This window comes from Varanus komodoensis, unplaced genomic scaffold (genome assembly GCF_004798865.1).
Source record: "Varanus komodoensis strain SLA01 unplaced genomic scaffold, ASM479886v1 scaffold38, whole genome shotgun sequence".
NCBI classification, from domain to species: domain Eukaryota; kingdom Metazoa; phylum Chordata; class Lepidosauria; order Squamata; family Varanidae; genus Varanus; species Varanus komodoensis.
In genome coordinates, this window is record NW_025335909.1 from 7,460,233 (window position 1) to 7,482,356 (window position 22,124).

General features: G+C 57.9%; 1 protein-coding gene across 1 annotated transcript; it reads left to right on the top strand.

Moving 5' to 3' along the window:
- Window positions 1-234: 234 nt before the first annotated feature.
- CFAP251 (cilia and flagella associated protein 251) lies at window positions 235-19,611 on the top strand. Its single transcript, XM_044440948.1, has 20 exons — window positions 235-795; window positions 1,735-1,875; window positions 2,359-2,468; window positions 3,448-3,556; window positions 4,313-4,393; window positions 5,051-5,128; window positions 5,640-5,684; window positions 6,370-6,587; window positions 7,276-7,467; window positions 7,838-8,085; window positions 8,956-9,107; window positions 9,452-9,625; window positions 10,389-10,573; window positions 11,905-12,019; window positions 12,260-12,423; window positions 13,829-13,919; window positions 15,429-15,572; window positions 17,941-18,169; window positions 18,261-18,362; window positions 19,246-19,611. Exons 1-20 carry the CDS (start codon window positions 235-237, stop codon window positions 19,401-19,403), a joined length of 3,297 nt encoding a protein of 1,098 aa, XP_044296883.1. The 3' UTR covers window positions 19,404-19,611.
- Window positions 19,612-22,124: the final 2,513 nt, after the last annotated feature.

The following is a 22,124-nucleotide window of genomic DNA, read 5'->3' on the forward strand; positions in this document are numbered from 1 at the left end:
GCGGCTCGGGACGCAGGCGCGCCGCCGCGGCAGGAGTCGCTCCCGGCGCAGGGCAGCGCTTCCCCGGGCCCCGCAGCCGCCGAGGACGCCGCCCGCCGCCCGCCCGCCGCCGTGAGTTGAGCGCCCGGGGCGCTTGCTGCTTCGGGCCGCGGAGGGGCCGGCTGTGCAGGCCTGTCTGGCCATGGGGCCCGGGCGAGCCGCTCAGATGCTCAGCTTTCTCTTCCAATTGGCGTGATGCAGCATCGTGTTTCTAGTCCTCAGGACTGTGTGCACCGATTCGGAAGGAAACTTAGGGAAGCTGAGCAAAGCAGGGCTGCCCCGGATCACGGCTTGAGTGTCACTCGGAGGTTTTCCTTTCTCTCGAAGGGCACCGCGACGGAACTGGCCTTAGAGGTGGGGAACGGGACCCAGGCCCCGGAAGACAAAGCCCACGAGCCCCAGGGGCAGGACGACGCCCGACCCGCAAGCGGAGGAAGCGAGCCGCCCCGAGCAGGAGCGCCCGCGCGTCCCGGGGAAGGCCGTCCTTCTGGGAGCAGAGAGGATGCGGCCAGCGGGGAGAGCCGGAGGGACCTTGTCTCCCTGCAGGGGGCCAGCACCTGCCCTAGCCAGGGTGGCCGAGGCAGCCCGTCCAGCGCCAGGGAAGAGACAGGCGTGCGGCGAGAGAGCGCGCCGTCCCAGCCGCAGGCCGCCCCCCGGAGAGCGCCTGCCGCGGTGGGGGGAGCCTCGGTAGTCGCATCCGCCGTCCCGGGGATGATGCTGGAGGAGGACAGCAGGCCTCTCTCGGCACACCCGCTGGTGAGTTGGCTCTGCGGAGGACGAGGTGACTCAGGGAGGGGGGCGGTGGACCCCCCCACACACACACGCGCGCGAGAGACCCCTTTCTCTACTGCGCTGACCGTACACGTCGGGTCACAGGCTCCTCTACATGAGGTTTCAGCCTGTTGCTTTACGGCAGGTTCTGCGCCCGTTTCCTTGGGGGCTTAAGAGCACGTTTCCTGTGTGTTTCTTTTCCAAAAGATTTTCTTTCGTGCTTTTCTGTATATTCCGTTACACCAACCTTCTCCGACCTGCTGACCTTCAGAGGCATTTGGACTGCGACTCCCAGCATTCCCATCCAGCAGGGCCACTGACTGGGAATTCTGGGTGTTTGCAGTCCAAACGTGTCTGGAAGGCACAAGGATCACACAATGGCAAGATAGTACAGCAGAATACACGGGCCTCTCGCAGCAATTTAATCGCAAGATCAGGAAAATATGTTCCTTTCCTTGCTCTAAAAAAGCCAGAGGTGGCTGCAAAACCTGCAGAGCAACACTGCCAGGTCATGTTCCCACAAGCTCCTGTGAGTGGGGATTCACGGGGCACCACCAGCACTTTGAGTAGGGAAGCCCTATAACCCTCCTCACCCCAGCTTGCATGGGTTGTGAGAATTTGCACAAATACTGTGCAAGAGAAGGGAACTTGTGCAGGTTGCTGACTTCAGTGCAGCTTGAAGGTGATGAAAACTGAGAAGCCAGAGCGTTAGGCAGATCAGTTTCCCCCCAGTCTATTGTACCTGCCCCCCTCCCAAGACTAGGGGGGAAGAGAGCACACCGTGGCTCTGCTCTTGTCTCCTCACTCACTCATAAGCCCCTGGAGTTCACAGGCCTTCCCTTGTGGCGCCATGTGGCGTTTCTCTTGTGCCGTGTTTGCTGAAATGTCAAGCGGCCCTGAAATTAGAGCCTTCTCGTCTCACAGAGTTTGTCCTGGGTCTTTGGCTACAACAACAAGCTGCCTGTTTTCAACCTGCTGGATGAGGACCTCCGAGTGATTCTGTACGTCTCGGCTCACACGGCTGTAATCCATGACGTGCCCAGGTGCAGGCAGTACCTGCTGCAGGTAAGGCCGACTTCCCTCAAGGGGCTCGTGAGCGCTCCGCTCAGTCTCAGGGCAGCCAGAGTGGTGCTCCAAGCAGGCAGCGCAGGGCCACCCCGCAAAGCAAGGCTGGGGAACATGTCGCCTCCATGCACAGCCGGGCTGCAACTCCCATCAGCCACAGCTGGCAGAGCCAAAGGCCAGGAATGTGCTGTCCCTCTACCTGCAGGGCCGTGTGTGCCCCTCCACGCTGTGGAGGGAGGAGGGCTCCTTCGTGACGATGCGTGCAGCCCGGTGGGAGGTTTCTCTGTGGGGCAACAACTCCACACTCGTCGCTCACTGGGCCTGTAGCCAAGATGTGTGTGCCCCCCACCCCAATTTGTGTTGCAAACAAAAAAGTAAACCGCCATTTAAAACGGCGGGCGTTCGCAGGCCTGCAGGGCAGAGCCGCCCGCCGCCGCCTCGCCACGCCTGGGGCGGCCCTGGCAGGTTCTTCTGCCTCCCCAGGGACACACGAGCTGCATCTCGTGCATCTGCATGAGCGACGACCGGAGGTGGATCGCCACGGCTGACCGGGGTCGCGAGAGCTTGGTGATCGTTTGGGACAGCTACACGGCGTACGTGGCAGCGTGGCTTTGCTTTCTTCTCCCCTGGGCAAGGCCCACGCGAGGAGAGGCCGACCCGTGGGGTGGGCCACTGTCCTTCTCCAGGAGCCACGGCGGCTCAAGAAAGCTGCTGCCCGCCTGGCTGGGGTCCCGCTGACCGCCAGGCCTGGGCAGGCAACCGGGGAAGGGGGCTGGAGCCCTGCTCCCCTTGAGCGCCTGGCAGGCTGACTGACCATGGACTGGAGCAGACGACAGCTGTGGACTCCCAAGGTGGGGCGGCACTCCAGCTCCCATCAGCTCCAGCCACTGCTAGGGATGATGGAGCTGCGGCCCAGCAAGATCCAGCAACGCTCCTCCGACGTTCTCACGCTGCAACGTCTTCAGGCGCAGGGTGGGCAGAAGGCTGATCTCCAGGTGCTTGGACTTCCCTTCCCAGCAGTCCTGACCGTTGGCCATGCCGGCAGGGACTTCTGGGAGCTGAAGTCCAGCTGACGTCTGCTTTAGAGCCTTTCCTTGCTGTATGGATATCTGCCTATCTGGTCTGTTATACTAATTACGTGGAGATTCTGCCAAGGAACGCACTCGAGGCAAACTTCCGTCTCCGCCAGCTCTTGTTCTGCTTCGAGTCAGAAGCAGCTGGCGGGCCAGGTGTATGGGGGCACACGATCCCCACCCAGGCAGGCACCTTGTCCGGAAGGCAGCTCTCTCTCGGGCTTCCTGTGGGGGGATCAAGGGATCAGTCCCGGTGGCCCTTGCACAGCACGGGTGAAAATGTTCAGCCTGCAATGCACATGTCTTGCCACAGGGAGGCGCCCTGGGTCCCAGCGCTGCTTTTAGCCCCGGCGGCTTGCGTCAGCCCTGCAGAGCTCCCCGGGCCGGGCCGTCCTCCCTTGGCTGGGCTGACTTGGCACCATCGGGGCCAGCCCCCCGCGAGTTGCTTCTGCAGGGACCCAGCAGTGCGGGGTAATGCTCACAGCTGTCTTTCTGTCAGGGTTCCTGTGCACACGATCTTTGACAGCCACCCGGAGGGAGGCATTGCCGCTATCGCCATTTCCCACGATGCCAAGTTTCTGGCTACCGTCGGGGCCGGAGAAGTGCAGGTAGAGGTTGCGTTTGCTGTGCCGGTTGCCCCGAAGTGCGTCTTCCTCACAATGGGGAGGAGGAACAGGGTCTGCAGCATGGATGCTCGTGAGACTAGGAGGTGCAAAGGGTTTTGCATTTTCCTTCATAATGAGCTACGGAATCACCCCAGGATTAGGGCGCCTCCTTTTTCTGGCGGTCTCCAGACTGGGAAGGCTGGAGCAGGGCTGCGGAAGCACAGGATGCGGCTTTCCCACATGAGGTAGCTTGGCACCCTTGGATTCCTCACGCAGTGCAGCCTGGAGGAGCTTTCCGGGCCCTCCCTGCTCTTTGTAACTATTTCCGTCCTCCCTTCAGATGGAGGGAAGTGCGGCATTATTTTGAAGCAGTCAAATGAGACGCTGGTGTCTGTGCCCTTTCCACAACCCCACCAAGTGATGGTGTAAGGAAACGTAGAGCAAGGCATAGGAAAGAAACCCCCCGGAAAAAGCACGTGTGAAGGAGTCTGCCTTAATCCCACAAAGACCCCAGATTCGGAAGCCTTGTCTAGTGGGGGGTGAAAAGCCCTGGGCAGAAGCCCAGCTGGTACACCTAAAGGAGCCTGCTCGGAACGCGAGCGCCTGGCCACCGGAGGAGCCGGGCTGCCTCAGGCCGGAGCTGAAGGGTGGGCGCATTTTGGGGCAGGCCTGGCCGAGGAAGTGGGGCACGCAGAAGCGCTCATAGGCTCGGAGGGCCTGTGGCTTCTCCACCTTAAAGAGTTTTCTCCTTTACATCAGAAAGTCTGCATTTGGAGGTGGACCTCAGCTGAGACGAGCCCCGTCTGCAGCGTGGAGATCCTGCCGCAGTTTGGCTTCCAGGTGAGGCGCCTTGCCCGTCCGCGTGCTGCGTGGGGAGGAAGAAACGCACGGGTTGCCCGTTGGGAAAGGCTGCGCAGGGGCGCTCTGAGCAAAGTCGGGGTGCTTCCGAGGTGCGCTGGCTGCGCAAGCGCCGCATGCTGTCCTTCTCTCCGCAGTTGAGAGACGAGAGGTGCTGCGGAGATTTGGGAAATTTAGGACAGATAAGAGGAAGGAGGAGAAGTCAGGCTTCTAGTCCTCAGGGCTTCAGCATCAGAAAGAGGGTGCCACCTCAGGCCACGGGAAACGGGAGAACCCCCCACGCCGTCAAAGCGTCCCGTGAGGCGGATCAGGCTGGGTGAAGCCCGGGCCACCGAATGGGCCGCGTGATGCGAAGTCCTGGGCAAGCCTCTCAGCAGACTGCCTGGCACCCGCCCCTCTTCGCAGGCACTGGACCCCCGGGTGGGGAGCACACTGTGCGCTCCTGACGCCGAGGAAGCGCCCTCTGGCGCTGGGCGCCTGCGCAAGAAGGGGTGCCTGCCGGCCGGATCCTGCTTTGGCCACCATCCCATAGGCCGCTAGCAGGGAGCAAGCCCCAGATGGCTCAGAGGGACTCCCTCTGGGTCGACACGTGTTGGACGCGGCGGGAGCGACTTGCCATGCGGCCTTTCCCTCCTGCAGGGCTACATCGCGTTTAACCCCCGAGACCACAGGGAGCTGCTCAGCAACAGCACCACCCAGGTCATCTTCTACCTGTGGGTAGGTGGGAACGGAAGGCTCCTGGCGGCACCAGGCGTCTGGTCTTCATCCAGCAGCGATGCCTGCGTCAAGGATGTGAAGGCCACCGCTTGTTCCGCAACTGGACTGGGACCGGTTGACGTGGCGCAGGCAAAGGTTCAGGGGCCCAGAGGGTCTTGGTGGCACCTGAGCCCCCCGAGCGCCTGGGCCTGGCCCAGGTGCCGCCTCCCCCAGAATCGCTCTGCCTCTGACGCCCACTGCCCTGCTCTCCAGGTGGGTGCGTGCGTCCCCTTTCGCAGGGAGGCCCCTGAAAGAACCAGCACGCCATTTTTGGGGTCCCCCTGCCTTGGCATGCGATTGGCCCCGTGCGCTGGAGCCCCAGGCCTTCCTGGCACTGCGCACTGCCCTGCTTGACACGTCTTGACATGGCTGGTGCCGGAGATCAGACTAGATGGCCTGGGAGGCCCCTTCTGACTCGCTCTGTTTCTGTGTTCCTATGTTATGTTTCTTTGTTTCTCCTGTTTTCCCTTAGGACTGCAGCACCTTGAGCTACCACGCTCCCCTCCTGACAGAGAAGGTGAGTCTGCACCCACAGAAGTTCTCCGGACTTGGGAGATGATCGCCCTCCCACGCTGGGTGTACAATTCCGGAGCACACCATTCCATCTTGCTGCAGCCGAAACCATGACGTGGGTTTCTAAAATACCTCTGTGCAGACCGAGGCAGCTGTTGAGCTTCCCCACGGCCGCTGCCTGGAATTGTGGCTTGGCCGTGCGCTTGCCTCATATCCTGGTCCTTTCGGCCAGCCTGGCCAGAGTGTGCGGGGCCTGAGAATGGGGACTTTACTTCCACCATCTGCTGCTTGGTCCAGGTGATGCCAGGCAGGTGGAGTGCGACATTTGTGTGATTGTGCTCCGAGTTTATCCGAATATGCAGCTGCTGGACGTGTGTTATGCAGCAAGGAGAAAAAGTGTGAAGTAGGAGGTTGGAAATATGGAGGACAATAAGAAGCTTGTCAGTTCCTTAAAAAGAAATGCAAACGGGGAAGTGATAAAGAGAGAGAAAATGCAGTTGGAGTCCCCCAATCTCTGTGCCTACATGCCGACTGGACATTAGAGTCAACCCTTAGTCCTTCATTGTTTATAGTTCTGCCCTTTTCTGCTCCTGTCTGGTCAGTTCACAAAACCCTAAAAGAGAACGTCGTGGTTTCTTCCCCTTGTCCATCTGTCCGTCCGTCCTTCTGTCCTTCCTTCCTTCCTGCAGACATTCAACAAGGCTGTGGGACTCTTCAGCCAGTCCCTGTTTCACTTCAGCTCCACGCAAGCGATCACCGGCACGCTGGATGGGAAGGTGGTGGTCTGGGATGCCGTTTGCTCCCCCTCCAAGAAGAGGACCGCATGCACGAAACCACACAACATGAAAGCCGTCAAGGTCATGCACTTGCAGAAAGATGGGATCACCGTCCTTGCCGTCACGGACCAGTGAGTAGCAGGCCTTCCGGGAGCCCTGTGAGGTAGGCCAGGGTGACTGGCCTCTGGGCGGCTGCTTGGACGGAGTGAGGGGCCCCCGGTTCTTCTAGCCTGTGCCCCCAACTTCCACTGGCTGCAGTGGCTCACCGGTGTTCCGGGCAGGGGGTTGCTAGTCCCACGTGGAGAGGAGCCCGGTCCTGAATGCTTATTCAGTCGGCCGGATGCTCAAGAGGGCTTTTCCCTTCGGTGCCCCGTCCCAGTCGTACAGGAGCTCCCGAGACGGAGCCGAACCCTTTCCCCGGCTGCCCTGCGGACTCAGGAACAGGCTGTCTGGGGTTTCAGATGGGATCTTTTGTGGTCTGGCCTGGAGATGCTGCTTCGCACCGGGGGCCCTGCCCGCAGCACAGTCGCTCTCCCCGCAGAGCCCTGGCGGCTCTGGGCGCTTTCTGCCCAAGGGCTCCATCGATGGCAACATAGGAGGAGCCCGGCTTGGCCAGGTCATGGGAAGCCCACAGGTGGGGCTGCTCCACCCACTCGGGTGCCGTGGAGCGTGTGCCTCGGCAGACGCCACACAAGATTCTGACCGGGAGTTTCTGCAAGGCAGCCCCAACGCCCCCCCCCCACTTCGAAAACGGATGCTCCTTGCTTTTGGACTTTGCGATATGCCAGATTTTTCAGGACCAATGATACTTCTTTCCAGCAATTTTGTGACTTGCGATGTCAAAGGCCACGTGAAGTTCTACGACGGAGACTTGCAGCTCCTGCACTGGTACAGCCAGTTCAAACTGGGGCCCATCCAGTCCATCTCCTTCTCCAAGAAGCCGGCATGTCCCACGGACATCACCAAGTATCCCACTTCCTGCACCTTGACTGGCCACCCCTTCATTGTCAGGTGAGCGCTGAGCGGAACCTCCGGCTCACGGAGGCGTCGCTGCAACTCTTGAACCTTTTTAAAACGGCAGAGGTGCGTGTTCGGCAGGTGGGGTGTGTGAGCAGTGCAGATTCCCTGGAGCTGCCCCCGGAAACACCTTGGCCTCCGGTGGAAAAGTCAAAGCTGAGCTTCAGCCGGCCTCACCTCTCCCACTCGGCCACACGGAGACAAGAATGCCGCCTTGTGCGGGTGCCGCTGAATCCCTCTGGACATGTATTTGCGTGTGTGTGTGGATCACTAAAATGCAGCAGAATCCCTGAGCATGTTTGTTTGGGCCAAGGAGCTAGGCAAAACATGCCTTGAGCTGCCCCGTCTCTCTTCCACGGCGCAGGAATTTTGTGCTCGCCACGACCGATGCTGTGGTGGTTCACGTCAGGCCGGAGGGGATGAAGATCAGCAAGTGCCTGGAGGAGCCCAAGGAGGCCGTGCACGCCCTCGCCTGCCACCCGAGCAAGCCCCTCGTGGCCAAAGGGAGCCACTGCGGCCTCCTCAAAGTCTGGAACCACCAGCTCAACAGATACCTTGTCAGCCGCATCTTCAAGGGAGCGTGTCTCCGGAGCCTCTGTTACAACCACGACGGTACAATCCATCATCCCTTCGCGGGGTTCAGTTTGGGTAATGGTTGCTTTCTGCGGGGCCCGGATCTGTGACGGCAGGGGTGGGACGCCGAGGGGCAAATCCATCCCGCTTGCGACCCCTGGAGCGCCACACTCTTTCCCCGATCGTCAGTCGTTCAGCGGTTTCCTGGCTTTTGTGCGGTTATCCTCCATTCCAAGGCTTTGTGGCTGGGTGTGTAAGAGCTTCAGCTCGGAATACGCCATTGCTTTGGGTATGTTTCACCTGACCTCAGCCGGCTTCAGCCCCAGCCCCTTTCTCAGAGCTGAGCACAGCCCTGGAGCTGTGACAGAGGTTCTGATTCCTGCTTGGATGTGCAGAGTGCTGAATTCTCATCACAGCTTTGCCACAGTTAATTACAAGAAGCCGAGCGAGCTGCATATGGGCGCAAGAGCAATTGCCCGGGCCTGCTGGTTTTGGAGCTGTCTGGGCTTCATCAGGGCTTCTGGCCCCGTTGAAGCCTCCCTGAGAACCACGCCAAGGAAATGGCCCCTGAGCTGTGCATTGCCGTGGTCCTTGTCCAGGCGCTTAGGGAAGGACAAACGCACCTGGGCAAGAGCCCTGATTTGATTCTGGGTCCCAGACAGACACGGCTCCAAAACCAGCAGGCCTAGTTAGAGGCGGAGCCACAAGGAAGGCTTCACTTGGAAAGCTGCTGGGCAGGAATTGCTTTTCAGTGGCCACTTGAAGGCTCTTTCCTATGGGAACACGCGTGGCTGGCGTGGCGCCACGTGGAAGCACGCTTCTGCTTCTGCTTCTGCTTGCAACTCGACGTGGCAGCGTGGCTGGAAATCCGGCCCTGCAGAGAGAACGGTTCTCCCACGTGCCTTCTAGGATCCTTGCTGGCAGCCGGCTTCGGCGACGGGAGCGTCTGCATCCTCGATTCTGTCTCTCTGGAAGACGACTGCCCAGAGCCCTTCCAGGGCTCAAGCGGTGCTGTCACGCTCCTTAGCTTCTCCCACGACTCCCAGTACCTCGCCAGTGCAGTGAGTCCCTCCCCTCCCTTCCCCGCAGCCCAACTCCGTACCGTGCGGAAGTTGCCGCTTCTTGCTCTTGAGCCCCTGGCCCATTGACCCAGCACTGGCAGCGCTGACCGGCAACCGCAGCCTTCAGGCCCCGGGCAGGAGTCTGCCGTGTTCTCCGGGACGGAACCCAGGACCTCCTTCAGGCCAAGCAGTAGCTCCGCTACAGAGCTCTGCCCACTCCCATCGTCCTGGTGCACACTCCCATCGTCCTGGTGCAGAGCGCTACCACTCCCGCACGTGGGAAGGCAAAAATGCACAGATGAAACCCCAGCGCTCCCTCTGCTTATATTGGTGTCGCTTTCCAGGATGAAAACGTTTCGGTGACCCTTTTCAAAAGAGTCGCTGCAGGTGAGGAGAAAGTCTGGGAGCGCCTGGCAGCTCTGCACGCTCACTGCAAGCCGATCCGCACCATCCTTTTTGGGGTTCATCTGGACAGCAACGAGCCCCGGCTCTTAAGTCTCGGCGAAGACCGGCTCCTGGTAGGTCCCACCACGATCCAGTGCGCTCTGGTTACCAGGCGACGTGGGCACTGGTCTGGAGAAGTGCTGGAGCCGGCCCTGGGCCAGCAGGGGCCAGGGGCTGGGCGTCAGGCCAGAGAACAGAACGGGGCAGCGGGGGAGCCGGGACGGGGCAAGGAGGTGTCCGTCGCCGCTGCTCGGAAGCCCCAGCAGCCTGCACAGGGAGGCGGCCAAAGCCCAGGTGGGCAGAGCCGCCCGAGCACCTGTGAGCCCTTTCTGCGGGCAGGAAACGTGGCTCAGCCCAACTGGGACCGGAGCCGAGGGCCCGACCTCCGAAGGGGCGAGCGGGTTTTTGCTGCAAGCGCCTTCCTGCCGGGAGCAGAGCCTCCGGAGAGGCAGTCCGTGGGGGCAAGGACTGCAGCGCTGTCGGGAAGCCACCCTGGGAAGGGGACTGAGGCCAGAGGGCAGGGCCTGGCATGGCGTTTGAAGGCGCTCTGGGGGGCTCAACTGGACTCCCGCCTGAGGCTCTGCCGCTGTGCTTCCTGTCCGGGGCAGCCTTGCCCCCCCTCTTCGCCCAGCTGTGTGGGACTGCGACTCCCAAAATCGCCCCCGAGAGAGCGGCCTGTCCTGCTGCAGAGGAGGAGCTCCCGGTGAGGGGCTTGAGCCCGCCGGGGCTCAGTGGGGGGGGGGCACGTGAGGCCCCTCCCGCGGCAGAGACACCAAGCGAAGGAGCACCTGGGGGAACTAGCCACGTGGGACCGACTCGGCACCCCTTTGTCTCCAGGTGGAGTACGACCTGCCCCACAGCGTCCAAGACGAGCTGGTGGTGCTCCGGAGGGACCGCATCGAGCAGAGCGCCATCCCCAAGTGCATCGCCTGGTACCCGCCTCTCACGAAGGAGTATTTTTTCCTCACGGCCAACGATCACTACAAAATGAAGCTTTATAACGTGACTACAAATTTGTGCAGGTACCCTGGGAACGGTCTGGCTTGTTTTCTTCAGCGGGCACGTTCTGTTCTGGAATTCACCCGGTCCACTCCCCTCGTCAGGAGCTGTGTGTGTTTCAGGAACGCCAGTCCCCGGCACCCACGGTCCAAGACGACGCGAGCCCTCGCAGCCTTGAACCAGCCATTTTGAGCTCTCCCAAATTTATCCCGAGGCTCACTTTGGCTCACTCCTGTTCTGCTCACTGGAGCAAGCAGACTAAGCGTTTGAAGCAGGGAAAGTGTGTGTGCTGGAGCGTTTCCTCCCGTTCACTAAAGCATGAAAACACCCCGTTCATTAAAACTGCACATTTCAAAGCACACCTTTTCAAAAAAGCCCCTTGCATTTCCTATGATGAAACATTTCTCAAAGTGCTTCGGCTCACGGTTGTTCTGGAGAAGGAGACCACCACTGCTCGATTTGCAAACAGAGGCAAAATCCTGGCGCATCCCTGTGCTGCCATGGACCGCTGTGGTCAGTGGGCTCCCCCGGGCTCAGGCTCGCCTTCCCAGCCCTGTGAAGCCCCGGCGGCATTGCGTTCCCCTCCTCCTGAGCTCCAGAAGGCGCCTTCTGGCCAAGGCAGCAGGTCCTTCCTGTGCCTCGCTGCGTTTTCAGCCCAGGATGGGCAAATGCCGCCCCCGCGTCTGACTTCCCATCTGACCAAAGCTTCCGTGGGGAACCCAGAGCTGGGCCCTTCCGGCTCGGCCCCCAGAAGACCAGCCTTCCCCAACATGATGCTTGTCCAGCGTTTTGGACTTTGACTCCCATCGGCCCCAGCTGTCTCGGGGATGCTGGGAGATCCGGGGATCACCAGGTCTGGAACGGGTGAGCTAAACCTGGATGTGCCCACCCTCTCCCTCAACGGCTCAGGCTTCACATTTCTGTTGCCGGTGAGGGTCCCACCACCCTTCACCACCCTTTTGGGGGTTTTTGTTTTGTTTAATTTGGTTGATTGAGTAATCCGGGTCGACTCCAGAAAAACGGGTTTGGAGACGTGAATGTCTGGCAAGGACGGCTCCCGAGAGAACCGGGGAGCTACTGCAGGTGGTGCACAATCTTTGTCTACCAGAACTGACCAGTAGAGGACCCACGATCTTCCCCCAGCCCTTGGGGGCCACCTGTGGGTGAAGCAGTTAAGAGCCAGGTGACTGAGTGCTCGTCACCTATTTCTACCCTCGTGGTCCTCTATTTTATTATTGTACCCGTGTGTGTGAATTGTGTGGAACCACCAGAGCGCTTTGGCTATTGCGTGGTGTGGAAACGAAAACAGTAATAGAAATAGCAGGTGTTGCTCTTCTTGATGATTTTATGGCAGGAAGACTGTTCTGGGACCAACCTACGGCTCTCCCCTCGAGAAGATCCTGGTTCTGCCAGCCACGGAGGAGGATGATCTGCAGAGTCGGTATTTGGCCTACATCACGAAAGATAAGGCAGGTCACGGTTCCCCGGGTGCCTTCAGTAACCGATTCCCGTCTCAACTTCGGGCAGGCAGGCGGTTCTGTGCTTGACCCACCCAGAAAATTGGGGAGCCTTTGGAACTGGGACGGGAGAAGAGCTCAGAGCAGCCTGGGGCCCTGAGGGCGCCGCAGCCCAGCTCCCAGGCAGGCACCCAGGTCGCCTGGCATGCTGCGCAGAGACCCCGGCGTCACGTGCTCTGCGCTTCTCCCTAGGTTGGCCTCCAGATCTTGCCCGTTGACGGGAACCCGCACAAGTCCTCGGCTTTCATTTGCCACCCAGCAGGTGTCTCCAACCTCGCCTGCTCCTACGACGGGCGCCACCTCTTCACGGCGGGCGGCGAGGACCTGACCGTGATGAAATGGGACGTCAATTTAGAGTGAGTCCAAACTGGCAGCGTCTCCTCCTCTTTTGCATGCCGGGAAGAGGGTTGCCGGCCAGGCTGAGTTCCAAGATGGCGGCGGCCTTGTGCTCGCAGAAAGGACCGCTCCCTGGGCACCTTAGGAGAAGCCACCTTGGTGGCCTTGTGGGGGCCGGGAAAACGGCACTGTGGGACCGAGTCCTGCCAGGGGTGAGGAGAGGGCTTGACCAGCCAGCTGCAGCCCAGTCCCGGAGGTTCTGCTTCGTCATTGACTGGCCGGGCCCTCCGGTGGGCTTCAGTAGGGCTCCCCCCACCCCACAGTGTGGCTTAAAGCCCCACGCCGTGCTGAGCTGGCTGGGATATGTGTGGCACTGTAGTCCCGTTTTTGCCTAAACATGCCCAGGATGTGAGCCTTTCTCCGTTGGAGGCTCGGCCTGAGCAAAAATTAAACGAAGACGGTAGAATATAAATGTTCCCGTTTTATCATTACTGGCTGGGGCCCAGGCACTGCTGAATGCCTCTGTAATTTGTTTATGGGGGAAGGCGTTTTATGAGCTAATTAGCGCTTTTCTGCTGCCTCTGGCATCTCCCATGCCTCCAGAATATTTAATGTCCGAGCGTAACTTAATTATAGATAAAAGCCTCGGGAGTTTGGATTGTGCGAGGCCCGGTCTTGTTCTGGATGGAATTGTGCCGGCTGCACCTTCTGCTCTGTTTTGCGTGTGAAGTGAGGAGAGATACTCAAGGTGCTGCTGCCGCCGCGGTGGCGGCGTTTACCTGTGGCTTTTTAAAAAGGCAGCCGTCTTTAGACGCCGCAGAAAAGGCCCCTCCATTCCCTGGACTGAGCATCTGCAAGGAGCCTGCAGAAACCTCCCAGGACGAGGACACAAGGCCCACGTGGGCAAGGAGAGGCCCGCTTGGCCCAGCACGAAAGGGCAGCCCCTGACAGTCCCCCTCCTCGGAGAGCAAGAGACAGTTCAGTCGGAGCGGGATGACTTTTCCCAATAATTAAATATAGCTCCTGGTCGTAATGCAAAGTATTCAGGGTAGTTGAATAAATGAGCAATGACAATACATTCGTTTAACTGGAGATCTGCTCCTGATGGGCATGGAAAATGCTAGAACTGATTTGGTGATGAGATCTGCCTGAATTTTGGGATGCTCCTCGGGGGTGGGGCCGTGGGAACCATCGTGACAAGCTCTCGATCTTCCAAGGTTTGCCACCTTGTGCCTGGGTAAAAGGGCTTCTACCAGATGCTAAAGCGCTGCAGCTGGAGAGACTTAGTACAGCATTTGGGCTCCTTCTCTTGAATCGCACCTCTTGATGCTCAGATTAAATTTAACTTTTAGAAGAGCTGTTGGCAGGGTGGGAAAGGGCATCCTCCTCTTTCCAGGAGAGCTGAACGTGCCGTTCCTTCCCCAGCGCTCTGGAAGCCGCTGTCTTTCTGGGTGGTGAAGATTTGACCCCATTCTACAATCTTCTGGAAGGTGGCAGGACGGGCGAGTTCTTCAGGGTATTCCAAGATTGTGTTGCTTACTTATTTTGATTCTTTCTGGCCTGCCTTTCAGTGCGAATGCCCCCAAGACGGCTTACAGGTCATCAAAGCAATAAAATAATCTCCCAAGAATGATAAAACACCGGGATAAAAAGATCCGATTAAAAGCAGCAGCTAAAAATAACAAAAGAGCAGGGGCACAGTTTAAAAGCAGGGGAACAGGTGCGACCTTAGACCTCGCCTTGCCTGAGAAGTGAAGCTCCCTGGGTGGCGTTGGGCTGGTCCCAGCCTCTTAGCCTCATCTACCTCACAGGGTTGTTGTGAAGATAAGGTTGAGAGGAGGGGCAGGCGTGTGCAAGCTGCCTCAGGTTCCTTGAAGGGAAAAGCAGGGGGGTATAAATATAAATAAATAACCCAGAGATGGCGCTCGATGAAGCTGTCCAGCAAGAATTTGGGGTGCCACCACAGAGAAGGTCCTCTCTGGTTGCCAGAGAGGGGCTCTGAAAAACATCTGATTCACGCGGGAGGAAGCCCTTTAGATGCTCTGGTGTGGCCTGGACTCTGGAGTCCTTTAAAGGTGAAACGCTAGACTTTGCCTTGACCTGGGAAACAAGGAGGGAGGCCTGTTTTCCGAAGTGTTCTGGACCGCCCTTGGGCTGGCTTGACCCGGACGCTGGAGCGGTATGCTCCCTGCAGGCGGCCCGGTGAGCGACTTGTGTTCTGCCGTGGCTGTCAGTGCTGGATGCCTCCCGAGGGCCAGGAGCAGCAGGAGAGGATGCGAGACGTCCACCTCATCCAGGTGAAACGGTCTCAGAGCGGCCCCCTGCATGAGGAACCACCAGGTCCTCTCGCCAGCCCTGTCCAAGCCTACATTCGGAATGCAGCTTGCTGTGCCGCAAAATTTTATTTATTTATTATTTATTTATTTGGGATTCTTGTATGCCGCCCCATTCGCATAAGCCTCCGGGCGGCTTCCAACAAATAAATAACAATACAAATATATAAAAACAGGAAATGTCCAGGCAATAATTAAAAATGTCCTTAAGCCTTCACGCCCGGCTACCGCTTCTGGCACGGCATTTCGTAAACGGGACACCAGCACATTGTGCATCGGCTGCCGTTGCCAGAGCTGCAGGACCCTGCAGGGCTCTGTTCTGTGCCCTGAAGCCGCCCTTGCTGTCTGTCCGTCTGTCCTCGCTTTCCAGCTCTCTCTGTGCGCCCGCCCGCCATGTGTGGGTAGGCTTGCTGCCAGGTGGAGGCTAACACGCCGTGCCACGAAGCAGCAGGGCGAGTCCAGGAGAACTTATCCCAGAACAAGGGACAATCCTAGGCAGTTTTAGGAAGGTTAAAAACCCCCCTACAACTCCCAGCATTTCCCATTCAGCTTGGCTGGGGAATTCTGCGAGTCGACGGATTTTTCTCCCAGATCGGGCCTTCCATTTGTGCAACGGTCCAGTTTGCTCGCTCTTTCGTGTTCCGTGCTCCAGAACTCAAGGCCCCTTTTCTGTCTGCTGACTGTCCTTCCAGGAGCTAGAAGACTATTTTTACTATGCCCAGCTGTGTCACCAAGGCATTGACACCATGGAGCCCCGGAAGGTGTCCACACACATCCCCTTGGAACAAGTGCCCTTTGTCATGCAGGCAATGGGGTTTTACCCCTCGGAAGAGCAGGTCAGTTTCGTTGGGGAAACTTTACAGCTTGAACCAAATTCTACAGATTTGTCTTTCTCCCTTTCTGTCGATGTCCTTTTATACATTCTTTAAAGCCTCTCTGTGTGCATCTTTAAAGAGCCCTGTCTCTGAAGGAAACCACAGTATGTAAAGAAACAGACAAATAGGCAGGAGAGAGGCCATTTGATTTCAGAAAAAAGCTGGGGGGGGGTTGTAGCAGGAGGTGGCGCACATGTGGGCTAGGAGCCAGATAATTTGGGGGGGTTCGATTGGCGAGCATCATGCCTTTGTTCCAGCAATCCATAGATGCAGGATGGAGTGTTGAGCAGGTGGCCCCCCGGGGGTCTGGGGCTCCAAGGGAAAGATCCAGGCCTCCTTCCCTGGTGGGACCTGCCCTAGTGCTGCCACTGGTCAACCCGGATGGCCGAAGGGCACGAACGCCGCAAGCTGCCGTCGCGCATGTTGCAGGCACCAAGCGATGCACAGCAACGGTTACCTGTTTTGCTTTGAAGGAAATGTAGCGGCACGGCCCTCGTCAGAACACTCTCCGGGTGAGGTCCCCGTGCCAGTTTTCTGCCCCAGATCCTTTACCACCAGCACGGTGCCAGCTCTTTGCCACCGGCAATGCTGTTTACTGCGAATAGCAAGGGAAGGGGGATGATTCCTGGCAGGAAAGTGGCACAGAGGGCCCCGTGAGGGCAGCCTGCCCCGAAAGGGGGTTGAAATTCCTTAGATAAACACTGCCTTGGCCGAGCGATTTGCCTCTGCTTTTTCCTCAGAATAAACGTGGCCGGCTTCAGCACGCTTTTCAAAAAGGGTGGGTGATGCACTGTGCCGTTTGGCTCATGAAACTTTAAAACGCCAGCAAGACTCACACAGGCAGCCCCGCATTTGAAAGGAGGCGTCTCCAGGGAGACCCGAAGAAAGCTTGCTCGCTCGCTGGTTTTCTCCCGTGTTTCCACACCTGAGGTCCCGGTAGCAGAGGTGACCGTGTGGTGTGTGAGAGGGAGGGGCAGAGCGGTCGAGGGTGTGGGGTGAGACTACCCCTCCCAGCAGAATTTGGCCTTGTCTTTCCGAATCGCAGGAAGCGCTAGCGATGACTGAGCTAATGCAGTTTCCTCCTTTTGCAATGCGTGTGTGTGTGTGTGAGAGAGAGAGAGCAGCAGAAGCGCCGAAAAAAGTTCTTCAAGGGTGACCGGACACGGCGCCCAGTTCCCCTGCTCACTGCAGTGTGGCAGGGCAGATTCATGGCCCAGTTCCCTCCACTGAGCAGAAGCAGGGAGACACAATGAGATCAGTGCCGCAGCTGCCCCACTTTCACAAAGCAGCCGGAAGGCATGCAAAGACCACCATTCATTTCCCCCTTTCTGATGTTTACGGCCGTCTCTTTCCTTCTGTCACGTCCCTGGAAAATGCTTTTGGGAGGCAGACCTCCCCGCTCCCCACAAAAAGCACCCTCTGAATCTTTCAGACTGTAGTGGGAGCCGCAAAGAGCCCTGGTCCCCTGGGTTATGCTCTCCGACCACGCTTCTCCCTCGTTCCTGGGCAGGAAGTACCCTCGCTGCCCCGTACTGACATTTGCCTTGCTTTGGGTGGGAGGGGGAGAGGTACCCTTTCCACACTGTGCCAGAGCAACTTGCTCGAGTCGCAGTTCATCTTTTAGCATCCTCCCCTGCGTTTCTAAAGATCACACTTCCGGGCGAGGACGCTTCTGGGGCCAGCATCAAGAGCAGGTATTGCTGGGCACCTGCTAAGGTCTGCATGCCTGCAGGGGCCCCTCCCAAGATGCTCCTGGCGTTGCTGCAGCTTTTGCTTGCTGCCTGTTTGCTCATCCTTCCCTCCAAACGGGTGACAAGCCCGCGAACAAAGAAAGCAGCCTCCTTCACGTGCTTTATGCTCCCCCTTGGGGCGGTGGTCCCTCGGTGGACCCCAAGGGAGACGATGCGAACGGGTGGTGGGCACACCACGCACTCCCTGGCCAGACACGCAGGGGCAAAGCTATCAGGTACGAGCAGGAGAGCACAAACCTGCTGCCTGCACCACACCTGCCACTTCCGCTTTTCTGGCCAACCTGGGACCGGCTCCTGCACAGGTTGCTTAGCATGTCGTCTGAGTCTGGATCACGGGCTTGTTCAGCAGCGAGCGGCCCATCGGGTCACCCATGGCCTGTTGCTGAGCAGAAGTGGAAGGAAAAGGCCACCAGCCTGCCCTTGGCAGCCCATCCTCGAGAGCCCAGGGGTTGGGTAGCCCAGCGGCTCCTGTGCCGCACGGACGGGACCGTTGCCTTCAGAGAACCAGGGCAGGTTGTCAGCCCTTTCCAGCGGCCCCAGCAGCTCCGCTCCTGACAGTACAGTTTCATTCCTTTCAGATAGAAGACATGTTAAACGAGGTCAAGTTCAGCGAATATCTGGACACCGGAAAGCAAGTGACCCACATCAATTTAGGCGACTTCATCAAACTGTACGTCAATCATCGCCCAGCGTTTGGGCTGGCCGCGAGAGAGATCCAAAATGCCTTCCGGGTGTTGGGCTACAAGAACGAGAGCCACGAGCTGGCCCTGGACCGGGAGGAGCTGCTGCTGCTGCTGCAGCACCGAGGTGGGCAGCGCTGGCCCGCAGCCGCCCGGCTGGCCCTGGTGCCGCAGCGGCAAAGGTAGGACATGGCCTGTTTTCTCTTGCCTCGGAACAGGAGAGCATTTCACCGAAGAGGAGCTGGCGGAGCACCTCACCACTCTGCTGGGCCTGAATCCCGAGGGAGGGCGCTTGGAGGTTGGCGCTTACGACCCCACAGGTACTCGGTGGCTGTACTGGTCCAGGTTTTTGGGAGCCTGCGGACCGCCCCCTCGCTCTCCCCCCCCCCCGCACTGCATTGTGTCACAGAAAAGAGCATCAGGGCAAGTGACGAGCAGGTGGGGAGGGAACGGAGAAGGAAGGTAGGGCTGGCCAGCCGATTCCTCCAAGTCTTTCTGGAGATGACATGATGGTCCGTGTGCCGAAGCGGGCGAGCCCGATCGCAGAGACAAGAGTCCCAAATGCCAGGGAAGCACGAGTGTGCGCAAGCCCTGGAAGGAGATGCACCCCGGGGTCAGGGGCCCATGCTGAACGCAGAGTGGTGCTCCCCCGCCCCCCGAGGGCCCTGCGACTCGGGGCAAAGCTGCCGGCAGACCCCCCTGCCCTTTTTACGTACGGACTTCCTCAAATCAGCACAGCCTGCTCCGCATGGAGCCGCCTCTGTGCCCGGCGAGGGAAGCGCAGAATTGGGGGATGCTCAGCGGAACACCTACCTGGGCGTGCAGGACGCCCGCTTGGAAAGAACTGCAGCAACTGAGCCAACCTCTAGGTTTTGGTGTTGACATCCAAGGCCCTGACCAACTCGGGACCAGGATGGCTAGCAAGTGCCTTCCCCTCCGTGGGCCCCGGGATCCAGCCAGCGTGGGGACGGCTGATGGGCACCGCCTGCCCTCCTACACGTGGTGCGTCCCCTCCACGCTCGTCTAGCAGGTGGTCCCGGGCTGCCTTGGACTGGGAAGGCGTGGCTTTGCTCAGCACATCCCTGTTCCAGTCAGGACAACTAGTGCCTTTGCAGAGGCCCCATTCCAGGCATTGTTGTTCCCATAGTCTACTGAGTTCTGCTATCATTGACTTTGACTCCCCCTCCCCAACTCCCCATCCAGGTGCAGATGCCTTTATTGAAGCAGAAATTCCAGAGGAAATTACGGCTGCACATTTCACGAAGGATATTCTTGGGTTGCCTGTTCCTGACCCAGTTCCAGCAGAGGCAGAAGGCCCAAATGAACCCGTAAACATTGTTTTGTCATCGAAGTCTGTATAACTTCTCATGGTTCCCAGTTTTTTCCCCTTATTTGGTGTAACTGCCTTGTTTACCCTGAAGTCCTTTTAGAAATAGTTGGGGCAGTGGGTGGTTAATGCAATGCAATTGCAGCTTGCCTGGCAGAGTATCAACCAGAGTATCTGAATGTCAAAAAATAATTCCAGGTTGGTCTAGAGTAAATTGATTCTGGAGCCAGTCTCCCAACTCATTTTGTATCATTTCTCACCTGATCTGAGAGCAGATTGGTACTGAATACATTAAGATCACAATGGAAGACATATTCTGAAGGCAGTACGAATTGTTGGTAAGACCTTTAGATGTTAGGCTTACAGGATCTAATGATGCTTATGAATATGATGATTAGAACCCTGAGATGGTTCAAGCTGGTACAAAAGGCAGACACTTAGGATTAAAGAGGTCTACGCCCAGGGATTTGCTTTGAGTACTTCAAACCAAAACCAATCCTGGTTTTTCATACTTCATTTCAGCAACATCTTTGGCTTGTTCACATGGAACAACAACCCAGCCGTCCAAAATGTCCTCCTGCCTCTGTGTATGTTGGCCATGGAACTTCCTTTCAGCGCTGACCTAGCTGTGTCGTTAGCAACAGTGCTTGTCCCTCGCTCTTCCCCAGTAGCTTTGAGTGCCTTCCGCCAGTCAGCCTCTGACATTTCTGTAGTTATGGGAAAAGCAGAGTTGTAGAACTTAAAAGACCATGCTTTTGTTTGTTTACAGCCAAAGATTATGCCTAGAACATTCATATAGGCCATCATTTTATGAATGACAGATCTTGAATACCTTTCATGAAAACTGGTCACCTAAACAGAGTGCTGCACCAGACGGTGTGGGCCTTGCTCTAAACTTTTGCATTGCCACTACATACAAATTTATTTTACAGTTATCAGTTTGCACAAAATGTGACTCGGCAGTGAGCCAAGCAGTGGTGAGCTGCCAGGGTCTTGATTCAGTGTTCTGTCTTTTGGGACTGGGAGTACAAAATGACAGAGTCAACTGCATGGCAGGTAAACCAATTTTGGGTTGGTGATTCTCAAATTATCCATCTGCACCGTGTTTCAACACGCTGCCTGTATTTTCAGCATGTTCTGCAGGTGCATCAGTAGTTTAGTTTGTGACGAATTAATCGATTGGTACAAGAACAACGTTAAAATGCAAGGAGCTTGATCTTACATCCGAGGCTTAAATACTCACAGGTATTTAAGGAAAAAGGGCCATGGTCAAATCTCATCACTATCCCAAGGCAACACAAATTGGCCATGTGAGATCATTGAGACGGGAGCATTTAGTATTCCCTGTAGAGTAGGATGTTTCTACACACCAAGCAAAGGTGCCGGTCTCCCATGTTCGAGAGTAAATTTCTTGGCAATTCGCATCTCAATAAACTCCTGTGAGAATACATGTCCGGTTATGGTTGTCCAGCCGTGGGAGCGGATCAATTCCATGTGCTCCCAATGGGAGTTTGCGAAGCAGTTGCTCCAGGCTATTGTCTAACTGCCTCGGCACGAGGGTTGTGTGCTTGCCAGACAAAGGTGCCAGGCCAGAAACTTTATAGAGAGCGGGATGGACTCGGTGATTGATTTCAGGGCAGCCACAGCGTCCTTCTTGCCAGCCCGCAATGATGCCACAACAGTTTCTGTGAAAATATCCAGTGCGGCTTGTGGTAGATTTTCCAAACTTTTGGCCCCCCGGAAGATGTTGGGTGGCAAAGCCCTCTGCCCCTGGCTGTGGCCCACATTGGAAAGGCTGATAAGGGGCCAATCCTGTGCATGTTTACTCAGGAGAAAGGCCCATGGCCTTGGGCATGCCCCGGCCAGCCTTGCTGGGAATTGTAGTCCTGCATAGGACTGCATCTTAGGGATTATGAGAGAGACTATTTCACTCTCTTCCCCACTAGAGATTGACTTTAAAATACTTCGCTTTTATAGATTGCATGCTTCTTGCTGCGAAAAATGTGGAGGTTTTCTCCTTTAGGAAAAGGGAGTTTTTAATGAATACATTTTACTCATTGGTCCTGTATGGCTTTTTCTTTTGCTCCCTCACAAGAACAACACGAAGGCCAAGCAGGTGGCATTTGCTTTTCACTTCTTACGTAGGTTATTAGGGTGCAGAAAAGGTGGATTTTTAAGATGGGTTGAATGAAAAACGAATCCGAACAGCTATTTAAAATCAATGGCAACGTCACGCTCGTCAAGCGTGTGTGAGAGAGATCGGGATTCAAAAAAGTCACTGACACGTGCCACGAAGAAGCTTCCCGGGGGCGTGGAGGAGGGAGCCCGGGGGCGCAGCACATCGGGGGGCGCCCGGTTGGGGAAGGCTCCCCGAATAAAAGCGCGGGAACGCCTCTCGGCCCTTTCCCCGCTCGCCTCCCCTCTCCGCGAGAGGGGGCGGGGCCTCGGGGCGCGAGGTGCGCGTGCGCCCCGCGCCGACGCGCCTGCGCGCTGCGCCCCGCTCGCGCGCCGCCCCCGCCCATCGCTCGCCTCAGTCGCAAGCATCCCTCGCCCCATCCATCCGCCCGTCCGTCCAGCCGCCGTCCTCCCTTTCCTGCGAGGCGAGGCGAGGCGAGGCGAGGCGGGCCGGGCCGGGCCGGGGCGGGGCCAGCCGGGAGCCTTCATTGTGCGTGCGGGGCGCCGCCGCCAGCGACGAAGGCCGGGCCTGCCTCCGCCTCCGCTCCGCCTCCGCCTCTGCCCCGTCGGTGCGGCCGAG